The following is a 16,521-nucleotide window of genomic DNA, read 5'->3' on the forward strand; positions in this document are numbered from 1 at the left end:
TATAATAATATCACATGGTAATGCCATGATATAATCTGTTTTCATAGCCTTGAGATGGTACATAATCAATTATGAAAATTTTCATCACAAACCAAGAAAATGATTTGTTATTTCAGGGGCAAAGACACACAATTTCTGGTATTTGAGGGGAGTCACATAAAGAAATCAGATGATAAAAATTTAGTACAATGAAGAAACTTTGAAAAACTACTGCATATATTTTAAGTGAGTGAAAATTATTTAGTAGATTCCAAAGTGATCATTAGAATTATGCAATGTAAAGGCCTGCCCCAAATAGTCGTCTCACATAGAGCTTGCTTTCACATATTTCTTTACTGTAGTATACAATTTAATTAGAAAAAGACTTACTTGCTGTCCTTGTAAACCTTGAGGTCCCCTTGGGCCAACAGGACCCTTAAAAACAAATGAGAAGAAAAGTTGTATAGTATTATTCATAATGATTAATATTTTTTAAATGTTGGCTTGGCTTTTAGAATCTGGAAAAGTGAATCTTTGACAGGGGAATGATGACATTATCCATCTGCCCTCATCTGAAAGGCAGACAAATTCAGGGAGATTAAAGCTTGAACAACACTTGGAATGATTTCGTATACACCCTCAGTGTCATAAAGAGAAATAAGCATTATGCCTGCACCCAATGTCTTCAGGACAAGAATGTATAAACCAGAACATCTGAAGAGAAAAAGCTTAGCAGGCAAAAAGTTTTCAAACTGCCTGTTTAGTAGTCCTTCGACTTCACAGAAAATAATTCTTATGATGTAAATGAACAAGTCAAATAAACGTTTATCAGGTCAACAATATTGATAACATTATTTTCAATATCAGTTTAAAATTTTTCAGGGAACTGAGATTTCTGGATTATTTCTTTCCTTCACAACATACATTGAAAGGATCAGCATAGGCTTCTGTCATTTAAAATAAAATTATTACATTGAGGCACAGCAAAGGAAAGTAAAGTACAATTTAAGAAAATTTAAAACTGTATGACTATACAATTTTTAAAATGCCAGTCTTTATAAAGTCAAATTGATTCAACTAAAATCAAATTTGTTCTTATGGCCAAAAAACTGAAACTTCACTTTGCATTGATCAAAAATTTTAGCTAGTAATAAAATAAAAGCCCCTTTAAAAAATAAACACATATGTAATTTAAACTTCCAAAGATAAAAATTCATACATATTGGGAAAAGAAATCAGGAAGATAATTTCATTCACAATAACTACAAAAAATTAAAATATTAAAGAATATATCTAAACAAAGAGGTAAAAACCTCTACAAGGAAAATTACAAAATGCTGAAAAAAAAGAAATTGCAAAGAACACTAGAAGATGGTAAAAAGACATCAAGAAATGGCTCCATGTTCACTGATAGACAGACTTAATGTTAAAATGACTGTATTGCCAAAAGTGATCTACAAGTCCAAAGCAATCTCTATAAGTTATGAGTATATTCTTCACAGAACAAATAAAAACAATCTTAAAATCCATATGAAAGAACAAATGATTGGGACAGACAAAGCAATCCTGAGCAAAAAGAACAAAGACAGAGGCATTACAATATTTCACATCAAAGTACACCACAGAGCCTTAGAAATAAAAACAGCATGGTACTGGCATAAAAAGACACATAGGCCAATGGAACAGAATAGAAGACAGAGGAACACAGCTATAGTCATTCTTCAAAAAGGTGCCAATGACATGTTCTAAAAAAGAGAACCTCTTTTAACAAGTGGTTCTGAAAAATCTGGATATCCAAAAGTAGAATAATGGAACTCGATTTCTTTCACACTGTACAAAAGTCAGCTCCAAATGAATCAAAGACCTAAGTATAAAATCTGAAACTTTAAAACTGTTAGAAGAAAAAAAGGGGGAAACACTTCAACATACAGGCTCAGGCAAAGACTTCCCAAATGGGAAGGCCCATATAACTTAGGAAATAAGAGAAAGAATTAATAAATGGGACAGCAGGAAGTTTAAAAACCTGTACAACAAAGGAAACAATTACAGAATGAAGAAGCAACTACAGAATGGGAGCAAAACTTTGTTAGCTCATCTTCTCACAGAATATATATTAAAAATACTCAAAAGGTCAACATCAAAAAAACAAATAACCCAATCAATAAATGGACAAATGAACTGAACAGACACTTCTCAAAAGAAAAAATAAAAATGGCCAACAATTATATGAAAAAATGTTCAACATCTTTAGCCACCAGCAGAATGCAAATTAAAACTACATTGAGATTTCATCTCACTGCAGTTAGAATGGCAAATGGAAAAAAAAATCACCAAGAATACAAAGAACAATAAATGCTGGTAAGGATGCAGAAGGGAAAGGCAAGTCTTGTACCCTGTTGATGGGAATTTAAATCAGTTCAGCCACTACGGAAATCTGTAGAAAGGCTCCCCAAAAAGCAAAAAGTAGACCTATTGTATGACCTAGCTCTACCATTTGTCAGTATGATCCCAAAAAATTAACCAGCGTAATTTAGATACAAATATTTCCATGTTTAGTAGTAGCAACACAAATCACAATAGCCAGATTATGGAACCAACTAGGTGTCCACCAACAGATGAATGGACAAAGAAAATGTGGTATATCTACACAATGGAATTCTAATCAACCACAGAGAAGAACAAAATTATGTCACTTGCAAAAATATGGGTGAAACTGGAGTCTATGATTTTGAGCCAGACTCAGAAAAGTATCATATGTTTTCTCTTATATGTGTAAACTAGAGGGGGAAAACATTAGACATGAAAAGAAAATGCATGAAAGTAGAGGGACACTATTAGGGTAGAGGAAGGGAATCAGAGGTAGGGAGAAGGGGAAAATGTTGCAGAGTTTAGGGAGTGAAATTAATCAAATTATATTTTTTATGTATCTATAAATAAATAAATAAACTGCCATCAAAGGCAACATTCTATATAATTAGCATACACCAATAGAAGCAGAAAAAAATACCCAAATAACCATTAAATGACACCATATATACTAGCAATTTAAAAAACATACAAGTAACATGTAGGGTATCTATAATGCTGGCCCTAGCAGTGTAATTATCTGTGAGGTCTGACTTTACACTTCTTATTGCCTGAAATTCCACCAGTCTGGAATGATTTTGAATTATGTTGTGATCAAAAAAGTATGGGACATTTGGTTTGAAAAGTGTTAACTCATTCAATGACATTCCATTCCTTCAAATATCTGTGTTAAAGTACTTGCCCAGAAAACAAGGGAATCCTTTGTGCAGTTGACAAATTCCAAAGATAATAGAGATAATGAGAAGGCCCAAAGATAATAGAGATAATGAGAAGGCCCAGCTGGGGAACCATAGATTATTAGAGCAACCCGAAAAAAAATATCAAAATAAGTAGGAAATAAAAGAAATGGGAATGGCAAAATATCTCTGATTTCAAAATTATGCCAAATCCATGTTTCTAACAACATCATAAAACAGGGTTTTTTTTTTGTTTGTTTAAATGATAAAGGAACTATTTTGTTGTGTGAGAGTGGTGGTTATATGTCTTAAAATCTGTTTGTTTTCTTTAAACATGAGATGAAGTGTACAGACAGTTCTTCATTAATTTCACAAGTGCTTTGCATGTTTATGAATGGAACACCACTGGGCTTTTAGCTGATATTTAGTAGCCTTTGATAAATAATTAAATGGAAAGATGGATGGATGGATGGATGGATGTGTTTCAGAAGACCCATACCACTTCTTGAGTAGTTAACTCAAGCCTCTGTTTTTATTTTTTCTGCAAGTACTTTGACAATCAGTAAAATGTATGCTTACCACAGAGCCAGGCATCAATCCTACTTGACTCCCAAGTCCAGATTTTTCATCCAACCCTGCCATCTGAGCTGAAAAAGGCTATAAAAACAACGTGTTGACATTATTTCCACAGTAAAAGATATACATCGACATTCTTTTTAAATTGAGAAAGGTACTCTCTATAATTCTTACAGAATGACACTTCTAAGAATCATTTTAAACTTTGACTTTACAGCATGGAAAAAGGTTCAGGCTGTTTTCTACTGTATGTGCTTTCATTGTCATTCTTCTCCAGATCACTTCATAGGTACCCTGCTTCAGAGCAACTCTTACATAAGACAGGACACACGTTCCGACAAATCATGGATCACGCTTGTCAGTACTTAGTCTAATTGATTTCAGGTTTAAATCTCTTTATCTGATTTCTTCCTGTGGGTTAGAGAATGCCAAATACCCAAACAAATAATAAAAGAGGACTTTGAAAACATTTGTCCCGAAGATGCCAGAATCCACTTTAGACTATTTTATGCAGAAGGCATTCTACTTTATTTGTTCATAGAAAGTAAACTTTTAATTGCATTTGTGTTTGAAAAAAAATATATAATCCTTTTAGTGAACCTCAGAATATTCCAAAAACTAGGAACAGTTTTACCTATTGTCTTTCATATTTTAAAAAGCTCTGGCAATCAAATTGACCAAAATTGTTCCTCTATATTACAGCAGTTATATTAATTCCAAGATTTAGTGGGAAAAAGTTGCATGTATTGTTTAAAAAAATTGGCAATCCCTTCTACAATCAGTTGAGAGCAGATGTATGAATTGTTAAAAAATAAAAATGGTTTTCAGACTCCATATGTTCTCTTGTTACGCTGTGCAGTCTACTGCTCATTCACTATGCTGGCCTCAGAGAATTCAAAGGCAGAGACACACATTTTATTTTACTTCAGGCAGAAAACTAAAAATTGAGAAATAATGAGGCAAAAATTTTTAATATTAACTCAACAGCCTTATATAAGTCATCATAGATGGGTCTCCTCTCTTGGTGGAGGATATGGGGCAAATTTTGTCAGCCTTCTAACCTAGAGAATAGCAAGAGGATAAAGATAGAACCCGCCTTTAGTTCATAGGGGAAACAATGCTAGTGGTCCTTGAGAATCAGTGGAAACAACAAAGTTCACAGAGTCCAGAACTTACATTGAGTAAAATAATCTGAAGCAACACTTTAAAAGATGCTACTTTGAGTTTCCCAATTTCATGTTGTTCAGAGAAATGCTATATTCAATTAATAGCTGTCATGGTCCATCATCAATATGTGAACTGACACAATCTAAAATCATAATGATAAATTAGTAATTTAATATATTATCCAAATGTGACATTGACTCACCCTGCTCATGCCATCAGGTCCTGGGTGAGATGGATGTCCAGGGGGTCCCGGAGCACCAGGTTGACCAGGAACACCTGGCTCTCCATCAATTCCCTGAGGACCACGAGGACCCTGGAAACACAAACCAGTGGACATTAAAACCCACTGCCACATATTTACTTAGTATAAAGTTAAAGCCACAAATGCCTCGATGGCAATTATGCCAATTTTTTTTTTTTTTAATGAATGGCAACCTAGCCATTTAGAGTAATTTCATCATCTATGTTAACACTGTTGATTTCAGTACTGGTCAAAGTTTCATCCACTGGGACATAGTTTGAGTAAGAAGTTTACTTGACATGTTAAACCCCAAGTAATCAGTCTTCTTGGAATAATCATAAAATTGCTTTCAGTTCAACAGCATTCTAGAATGAGTTTTTTTTTTTAATTTGGTTGAGTTTCATTGCTCAAGGTTATTTAATCACCAATTCCTAAATTCATTCTTCTTAGATTACAGTTAAGTATGTATGTGTCTGCTAAACTTCTTTACTACTCCACCCTTCAAAAATGTAAGGGCCCCTTCATTGGAGTTTGTGGGTTTTTCCATCTAATTGTTTAATGCTTTACATAGTTTCCAGTGTATAGTAGACACTCGATACATGTGAAATACATTTTCATATGTCATTCTTCTTTAGCATTTCCATTCTGGCATATTTTATTTTCCTTCCTACTGCGAGAGGTAGACTAGACCAATGAGAAAACAGAGGCAAAGACACCAGGATTGGGTCAAGTCCAGGCCTCAGAGAAGTGAGCAATGATTTCTAGCTGCCAAATTCCACCCTTCTAGCCCACATTCTGAAGGCAGCTTGGGGAACAGCCACGTCCTCAGCTCTGAAAAAGCTCCACCCCTAACCTCAGCAGTCTCAGCAGTCTTGTTAAGTATTTTCTGGTTTGTCATCTTAAGAGTCTTAACAAGCTTTAAAAGGAAAAGAAGGAGGAAAGAAGTTATGACAGTGTGCTTTTTATCATTAAAAGCAGGGATTGAGAAAAATATGGAAAGCAAGTTAGAAGTTAATAGGAAAAGAAGCTTTTCATACTTAACTGAGTGTAGCTACTGGCCCACAGGGAGCAGTTCACATATGAGATGATAATGCAGTCAGAGACAGTGCAGGACAAGCTGAGGTGGTGGCCAGGGCAGTTCCCATATGATGACTTGGGGGAGGATGGTGTAATAGCTACTCATAAAGTAGTTTAAGCTATTTTAATGTGTCCAAGTATTCATATAGACATGTTTATTTCTTGGAATAGTAAGATAAATAAAAAATTTATATTTTCAAGTAGAAGTAGAAAAATAGTCTGAAAATTTTATGTTTTAAGAAATAATTTCTTGGAAAATTATTCTCATACTTTACAAATAAAATCCTTCTGACTTCTAAACTGCTGATAATGCACTTTATTTTTTTCTTTACACATAATAGAGGCTGATTTTGATTGCTATCTAGGACTCCTTCACAATATGGATATGGAAACTCTTGAATGTGCATCCTCATTGGGCACACAAAGTGTGACATACTCCTAGAGGCTGGTGTGGAAGACTATTACTGTGCTTTTGCAATATTTACTTGCTAAATGATAAACAGCTATTAAAATATACAAAAAGTGACCTAAAACATAATCTCTATTCCCAATGACATTTCCAAAGGCAAAATGTAAAATTACATTTAGTGTCCATATGACTATTCAGAAGTTTGGGTAATATTAGTTCTCAAAAATAGCTGTGCATTTCTCTAATTTTTAATGATTAATACTGAAAATCTCATCTGAAAACAACTCACATTTTCATTGATGGCCCATCCATTCCTTCATAGAATTCACTTTAAATAGTATACATGTATTATTTGTATACAAACTGAGATAAAAGCTAATAAAAACCTAATAGTGAAACTAATCCAAAGTGAACATAAAGAAGATTGCATGTAAGAATAAGAAAAAATATATAATATTGAGCATTTTACTGATAAATATTACAAATAAATCACAAGTTGTGAATCTATTAAAACACATTTTATATTTTAGAATGAACTGAATTACATAATTCTTTTATTAAGGTAAATGTTCTAATTATAATTTTCTCCCATCCCCCGAGAGACTAATATCTCTGGCTGCAACTGCAATAAAAAATACTTGTAGATGGCCACTAGGTGGCAGCCTTTAAACATTCACAAGGAGAAAAAATATTAATGACCCAGAATTATTGATTTTATTTGCTGCTGGATAATAGTGCCACACACAGACATATGCATGTGCATGCTCACACATTCACACACACACACACACACACACACACACACACACACACACTATAGAATGTTGATCTGGTAGTTAGTACATTTCCCATTTTACAGATGAGGAAACTGATACCTATGAGGTTAAGTATCACATGCAATTGGAATTCAGTATACCATTGACTATCTATCTCCTGATAGGTTTGTTACTAGTTTTTCACTGTGAACTTACCTAGACAGTATACTTAAAACTAAGGGCTTGTGATGAGAGACAGTCATGCTGATGGTTGGTTGGTGCTAAAGGCTTCATCTGAGTGTCTCTATACCAGTAGTTCTCAACCCAGAGCAATTTTGCCTGAATTTGGCAACATCAAGAGACTTTTTATTGTTACATTTTGATGGGATTTGGGGGTTGCTACTGGTATCCAGTGGGTAAAGCTGCAAAATATCCTGCAATGAATAAGGAGTTACCTGGCTCAAAATATAAATAGTGTTGAGGTTGAGAAACTGCTGCACATCTTAAGCCTTCTAAACTGTTTGATGATAATGGAAGTAGGAGGAGAAAAATGGAATTCATGATTCTTTTTTTTTCCCTTTTAACTAACTATTCTTGTTCATTGGTGCATTATAACTATAAACAATAGTGGAATTCATTGTGTCATATTTGTATGTGCACGTAGTTTGATTTCTCTCATTACCTAGTACCTTCTCTTTCTCTCTATTCCTCCCTCCCCCTATTCACTTGCTCAACTCAATTGATCTCTCTTCTGTTATTGTGATTGCCATATTTAGCGCATTATAATTATATGGTTCATCATAGAATATGCATACATAGACCTAACATAATTTAGTAGATGTGAGTCTCCAGTGCTTTCCCACTCACTCCCCTCCTCCTTCCGTCTACATCCCCTTCCTTAACTCTATTAGTCTCCCCTCGATTTTCATGAGGTTTTCTTCTTTTTTCCCTTCTTTTTCTCTCTAGCTTTCGCATGTGGGAGCAAACATTCAACCCTTGATTTTCTGAGTCTGAGTGGTGTTCTCCAGTTCCATCCACTTTCCCACAAATGACATTCCATTCTTTTATGACTGAGTAAAATTACTCCATACTGTATATATACTATACTTTTGCTTATCCATTCATCTGTTGATGGGTGCTTAGGCTGGTTCTATAATTTGGCTATTGTGACTTGCATTGCTATAAACAGTGCAGGTATTGCTATAATATGCTGATTTTAGATCTTTCAGATAAATACCAAGGAGTGGAATAGTTGGGTCATATTGTGGATCCATTCCTAGTCCTTTAAGGAATCACTTTACTGCTTTCCAAAGTGGTTATACTAATTTGCATTCCCACTGACAATGTAAAAGTGTACCTTTTCCCCCCAACATCCTCATCAGCAATTAAAGGGCTGTAAATGTAGCTCAGTAGAAGAGTCCTGCTGTATCCCCAGTACTATTTTTAAAAATTGGGGTATTATGATGCTAATACCACTCTATATTGTCACAGTGATAACTTCAGTCCAGTTAATCAGTTCCTAGAAGATTTAAAAACTCAAGCAAAACACTCTGCCTATGGGTATTTTGCGATATGCTGGTAGCTGGAAATCAGTCAGAGTAGTAAGAGTATTTATATTGGGGATATCAGCAAAAGTCACAAACAATTTTTTTTTTTTAGTTTTAAAGACAACCAATGATTAAACCCTTGCCATCAAAACACTACCTGCTAGAATTAAAAGAGGAAGAGATGCCCTGCTTGAGTATCTGTCAAGATTATCTTGCTTTCTCCTAAATAACTACTTTCCACTCTTTTCCCACTCACAAACTCATACACAACACACACGCGCACTCGCACACACACACACACATACCCAATTAGCATTGACTGTCTCAGGCCTAATTAAGAAAAGAAATGAACTACATCATATACTAAGGAGGGAAGAGAAGAAAAACAAGAAGGTTGAGGAGTAGACCCATTGGATACTATAAGGAATTTTGGAAGTCTGATCTATTATTCTTAGAGCAACTTCCACCTGCACTTGGACACATGTAGAACCATAAAACAGTAACAAGATGAAGCCATCAGCAAAAGTGCCCAGAGACATGATACAAATTTTGTCCTTATTCATATATTCAAAGTTGTCTGTTGCTTCCTTGCTTATTTCCTCCCATTTAGATACAGGTAAATACATACTTAAATGAATAGAAACACATTGAGAGTTAAGTTCTAGTAGACACCATCAGAGAGAAAATTAAGCAACCTATTTTTTTTCTGATGGGAAATGTGGGATAATAACAGCAATACATAAGTTAATCCAGTTATTCAATTTGTGAAAGACATTATATATTTGGGGTAACATATAAGAAAGAGAAAGAATTGTACTCCTAAGACTTAGAATAATAAATATTCTGCACAGATTGCTAATGAGAGAAAAATTTAAGAATATAAAATACTCTCATGTTTTATCTCAATGGTATAGAAGTAATTATTTTAATTTAAAAGGTATCCCCATTTTCTGGTAATAGAACTGTTGATTTTTAAAATTATTCCTTGATATCCCTGTAGCAGCTACTCAATTAAAAATGCAAAGTGCTACCTGGGAAGCAATGTGCAACCACTTGAAGGTGCATTTTATTCTTTCCTAATTCTCCTCCTCTGTCCAGTTTCATTATTCTTACAGCAGCTATAGATCACAGAGTTTGGATGTTTTATCTTGACAGTAAGTTATTAGCATTGTTTATTCATGACTGACAACTTCTGAAAACAACACGATATGTTTAACCATGTTTCCTTAAATTTTATTTATTTTAATTTGACATCACAAAGGACATAAAAATATCATTTGGATTATTTAATAAGATAAAAAGCAATTAATACATACTAATTTCTTCTGAATTAAGAGAGCTATACAATCACTTCATGACCTGAGCTTTTTGCAGTTTTTAATGTATGTAGCAGAAGAACAGTGCCCTTGCCACCCTCAGGGATCATGGCATAGAGGGGCCTGCTTAGAACACTTTACAAAAAGGAAGCTCCTTGTCAACTTACAGGTCTTCCTTTGGGGCCTCGCTCTCCTCTTGGACCTTGGGATCCTGGAGGTCCCTGAAACAGAAATGATGATTAGGTATGCAAACATTTATCTTTGAATGCATTTGTTTTAAAGACTTGTTAAATGAGATTGGAAAATGGAAACCTCACATTTTTAACTCAGGGCGGTTGAAGACTGGTGAACAAAGCCATGCACCTATAGAAATTCTGTATACATAGAAAGACTGTTTATCTTAGCTGTGAAGTTGAAGGTCTTTAAAGAATTAATACCATATTATAGCACCAGGGAGCTCAATAAGCTAAATACATTAGCTTGATTGGTAATTACAAATTTTTAAAAATCATTTTTGCTATCATCTACCAGGTAAAGCTTTTGCCATTAAATTCTGGGAACAGAAAGTTACAGTTCAGATTTAGAAAAATTATCAATTATCTAGGTGAGTATATAAATCCAAGATGGTATATTATACTCAAAATTGTTCATCACTGTTCAAGTTGCTGAAGAAAGCAAAACAAAGAATAGCCAGTTACCCTGCTACTATTTTATATACATTGACATCATTCTTTCACTTAACTTTAAATATTATATCATTTCCATTGTTTATTTAAGACCTACTTCTAATTTTCCATATCATAATTGCTGTCATCTCTCCCTTAAAATAATAAATGACTTTTGTATTTCAAAAGTGGTCTTATTGTACTGATATCTTAAAATAGGTTTTTTTTTTTTTTGGTTGATTGTTTTTGTTTCAGGGAAATGAAATTGCCAGGGGTTTTTATTTCTCTTTGAAGGATAATTTTAATAGATTTATGAAGATTAGATTCCACATTTACCCAGTTCACCAAATGGCACTTTGTTCTTGTTTTCATATATATTTATATATATACACACATATGTGTGTGTATATACACACACACATATATATATACATATGTGTATATATATGCACATATATACATATAATATATATGTGTGTGTCTTGTATATATATATATATATATATATATATATATATGCATATATAATTTTAAAATTTTTAATTTTTAATTTTATTTTTTTGTGAGAGAGACAGGGTCTTGCTATGATGCCCAGCCTGGTCCCAAATGCCTGCATTGAACCAACTATCCTCCTGCCTCAGCCTACAAAGTATCCAAAATTATAAGTGCATGCCACCATGCCCAATTCAACAGTATGTCTAGAAGCAAAAGCTTCTGAAGAATTACAGAGGGTATGTTAAAGTTGTACTAATATTTTACTTAAAATATATGTGTGGGGGGGTGTTATCCACCTAGTTAACTCTAAACAAAACAGAAATAGTCTTGAATGCGAAATAAAAATGTTATTTTGATATATAATTAGTCAAATTCTGCAGCAATACTAATATATGATTTAAGTATGTAAAAGTAGTCCACTCTGATCATGGTTCAACAATAGACATGTATGATCTGGTTTTGATGAACAAGGTCAATTAAAATTAATAATGTAATAGTAGATTGTTTTGTCTTTCACATAACCAACAAGCAACACTAACACATGAGAAGACATCAACTTCAACAATTTTTTAATTAAGTTATATCCTATGTATCATTCCTCACTGAGAAGGAATGCCTAAACTTGAAGATGGCTCAAGGCAAATCATTTCAAGAAACCAAATATCATTTTTTTTTTACATGTGGGTATTATATCTGTAAAGATTTCCAGTATCTTGATGAAAAGATACTTTTGATCTTTTCTTGGGCTGGTGCTGTATGGTATGATACCCTCTGATGATCCTGGACAGCAACAGTCAGCAACATGATCACAAGAGGAGCATCATATATCCCACAGCAAACTGCACCAAGCTGGGGTGTTCAGTAGGCCAATGTATTAAGTGCATTTTCAATTTATGATATTTTCTAGATATGCATTATGCATTTATTGAAACATCACCCCTTGTACATTGAGGAGCATCTGCACAGTAAAGACATTTAACAGTACTGTTGCTCACCAGGATATCGTCATTGTTACATCAAAAGATGATAATTATTTGTAGCTTGATTCCTTCTATATATGATGAGAGCTTGTGGGACACAGAAGCTTAATGATTACTAAAAATACTGTTTGAGGTGATGAGAATAACAAGATCTGTCACATTTACCTTTGAAAAATAATTTAAATGTTAACAAAGATTTTCAGTATCTCGGAAAGCACAATAGTATCATAAATACAGAAGGAAACTACTTACTGCAGGCCCAGGACGACCTCGTATGCCTGTTACCTAAACAATAAACAAGAAAATCTATAAATTTTATACCAAGATTCAGAAAAGTCAATAGTCACAAACAGGAATAACTAAAAAAGGGCAAAAGCACCATGAATTCTATTTAAACAACTTGATGCTAATTGATACCATTTCCTCCTATCTTTATCAGTCGAGATATTATCTCATTTAAATTCCAATATCAGGAGGCAGTACTGCTATAGTGATTAAGAGTACCAGTGCCAGACCCAAGAGTGCTGTGTTCAAATCCTGACACAACTCCTTACCACCTGGACTGACTTTGAATGATTACTTACCTTCTCAACACTTAAGTTTCCTTAAATGCATCTTAAATAAACATTTGTAGAACATTCAGAACCAAAGACAGTAAATACGCATAAGTGCAAAAATGATTTAAATGATTATTTTTAGGCAATCTTTGTGAAAAATTAGCAGATCTAAAAGAAAAGCAAAAATTCAAACACTGCCAAATAAATCAATGTGTATAATTTTGTGTCCTGACAGATTATAACACCTTTAAAATTAGTAAGAATGGTGATTGAAGAACTTTTATCCTACTTGATAATATATTTTTTGATCATCAATAAGTAAAGAAGTGGTAAGAATTATTACATAAAATGGGATTTCAATCAGGATCAAAACATCACATATTTCCCAAAGTGTGGAACTATAGTAATAATAATATTAAACTATTATAGTAATACTAATATTAACTATCAATGTATATCTATCTTCATGCAATATACTGAATTGTACAAAACTATATTTTTGTACCTTTTGTCATAGGATTATAAAAGGTAAATACGGATCATTAAATATTGCATTAATTCATCTCTTTTGGCTTGCTTGTGTAATACTAAAAGTTTAGTTATAAAACAATTTCCTTTTTTGAGAGGAATAAATTATATACAACTATATTATAGTTATATTTGAAAACAATGTATATATGTATACTTACAACAGGCACTAATCCTGGTTCTCCTTTTTGACCCTAAGAAGTGGGGAGAAAAATTTCATTCAGTACACTATAATGTCTTATTGGGTATGAGTATGTAATATCAGAATAAGCCATATGAACATTCTGGATTTCTAAGAAATGTAAAACATGACATGAGAAAAGAAAATGAACAATCTATATTTCGGGTACTTAGTCAGACATTATTCATGAAAATAATTACTACTCATCTGAAGGACATGAAAAAATTAATACAACATGTTTGAAAGATATAAAGTTGGTTCCCTTCAGTTTTTACCAGGATCAAATCCAAAAAATCAACGAGAGCAAGAAATAACTGTGATGAAAAATGTTAAAAAAAAAAGGACCATTGAACAAACTACCCAAAAGTTAAAGATACACAGGAAAATACAGAAATGTTTGTATACTTGAATTTCACTCTCTTAGTGTATAACATATGTATGGTTTCCAGTAACTTGTGAGATGCTACTCCTGAGCCACTTGCTTTCCTTTTGTAGAACTCATGGAAAAATATTAAAAATAGCAAGAGAAAAAGTGTGCTAACTTGATAAAAATAAAAGTGCAAAAGTGCAGTCATGGAAACATCAATCAAATAAGAAAATAAAAATAACATGGGACTATCATAACTTGAACTACATAAAGTCAAGTCAGTTTATTTGCTCTCAGAACAGAGGTAGCAAAAATAACAGAGATGGAATTTCTTTTGATTCCTAGAACTTCAGAATTTCAAAATTTGTACACACCTTGCATGATATCAGACACATAGGTTGAAGAATATTGGATGAGTTATACCTTTATATTCAATTTTATCACATATTAAGTCATATTATTTATTTCAGGAGTTGTCCTCAAAGAGATTTTATAGCTGGGCACAGTGAAGCACACCTATAATCCCAGGGGCTCAGGAGACTGAGGCAGGAGGATCACAAGTTCAAAGTCATCCTCAGCAAAAGCAAGGTACTAAGCAACTCAGTGAGACCCTGTCTCTAAATAAAATACACAACAGGGCTAAGGATGTGGCTCAGTGGTCGAGTGCCCATGAGTTCAATCTCCCATAACCCACTCCCCACAAAAAAAGAGATTTTATTCTCCTGAAGGCCAGTATTTTGTCTTAGTTTATTCTAAATTTTCAGTCTGGCACATAGAAGTTCTCTATGAAATAATTTCTTTCATCGGACAATTGGGGAGAGTGCATGCATATGAATTAAACAATTACACATCCAAAATGTAGTGAATGAGCTCTAGTGTGTTTAATTTCTTCCTTTCACATGTTATTCTTTTGTCTAATTAAAATTTATATGTGTTCATAAAAGGGGATTTTTGAAAGTAGAGAAAATATATAGTAAAAACTATCCTCCTCCATACCCAGGAGATAACGACTGTTAACATCCTGGCATTCCATATATATAGCAAGAGATTTCTTTGAAATGATGAATCATTTTGGTTTGCTTAGAAAGGGTACATATAATTTGTATTCACTGAATGAAGAACTTCATAAGAACAATATTGAAAAAAAAATGTTCCTTCTGGAATAAGTCTAGAAAAACAACTACAAAGAGGGAAAAAAAAAATGATTTCGCCAAAGTGAGAGAAGTGGAATAGCCTGAGAAGATAGTGGTAAAATTTCCATTCTAAGAAACCCACAAGCAAATTACAGATTTTATTCATGCTTTGTATTTAGGTTATGAAATTCTCTGATATATGTTTTAAGTAAACAGTAGGCTTTTTGATATATTACATAAGCATTCCATTGTTCCATAATAACATTAAGTTCTCAATTACCAATTTTTGATAATAAACTTCCCAATGATCACATGAACTTCTTGTTTTGGATATAAGCCACAAGATATAAATATTAATCTTCACTGTTTTTATTAATGTGGGTTTTGAATACATTATTTTATTTGAAATGAGGATTTCTAAAGTTTTACAGAATTTAATTTTCAGATTCACTGAGAAACAAAAAGTTTACTCAGATTTCAGATGAGAATTATATTCACTGATCAACTAATAACATGTAGATAATATTTCATAATCGTCATAGGATGTCTTCACCACAGAGGCAGAAAAGGTGTTTTTCTTCCCACTATTACCTCATCTGTATTATTTGCCTCATAAAAAGACATTTTAAAAGGCTCAGTAATTGGGATTAACTTGAATGAGTGAATAAGAATCATAAGTAAAAATCAATATGGATATAAACCAAGAACACACTGAATTTTTATAGCATTGCTCAGCTTTGCTGTTTCTGATCACACCTGATAAATGAAATCAGGCAAGCCAAATAGTGGCACATATTGTGAGTATGGTGAATGGCAGCTACTTTGAGCATATCCTTCACCCAGCTGTCCCACACTGCTTTTAGAGAAGGGTGTGGATGACAAGCCTACCAGATGCCTCTCAGTAAGTTGGGTAATTTCTAACCAGTTAGTAATTACAGGCAGTTCTTACTTTGTTATTATTTTCTTTTTGCTATTTCATAGATGAATCTATCTACGTGTCATTTATCTTTCCATCTATCTTTCATCTATCTATTTAGTTTGCTTAAATCCCATGTCAATCTTTTAAGTTTCAATTTATTCTAGCTTTCATATATAAAATAGGGTAAGTATAGGTATTCTCTCTTCTATGATAAATATTCAAATAAAAATAACTTTACTTGTGTTTACTTTACTTGTAATATACTTTTATGGTATTTCTCTCTGAACTAAAAAGTGCCAAGTTGTCTGGCCTATGCCCCAGACAACATCATTCTCATTGATCATGAAGCTATAGCATTACTTTATC

The 16,521-nt window shown here is 33.2% G+C and overlaps 1 protein-coding gene across 1 annotated transcript in view; it reads right to left on the bottom strand.

Annotated features, from left to right (window-relative positions):
- Positions 1 to 16,521, bottom strand: part of Col5a2 (collagen type V alpha 2 chain) — a 133,716-nt gene that overhangs the window by 48,306 nt on the left and 68,889 nt on the right. Inside the window, exons 4-9 of the mRNA XM_026389042.2 lie at positions 13,717 to 13,749; positions 12,723 to 12,755; positions 10,498 to 10,551; positions 5,188 to 5,298; positions 3,822 to 3,899; positions 370 to 414 (exon numbers count right to left, since the gene is read on the bottom strand). Of these exons, the coding sequence (XP_026244827.1) occupies positions 370 to 414; positions 3,822 to 3,899; positions 5,188 to 5,298; positions 10,498 to 10,551; positions 12,723 to 12,755; positions 13,717 to 13,749 (354 nt within the window). The remainder of the gene's footprint in view (positions 1 to 369; positions 415 to 3,821; positions 3,900 to 5,187; positions 5,299 to 10,497; positions 10,552 to 12,722; positions 12,756 to 13,716; positions 13,750 to 16,521) is intronic.

The sequence above is a fragment of the Urocitellus parryii genome, chromosome 1 (genome assembly GCF_045843805.1).
Source record: "Urocitellus parryii isolate mUroPar1 chromosome 1, mUroPar1.hap1, whole genome shotgun sequence".
In the NCBI taxonomy this organism is placed as follows: domain Eukaryota; kingdom Metazoa; phylum Chordata; class Mammalia; order Rodentia; family Sciuridae; genus Urocitellus; species Urocitellus parryii.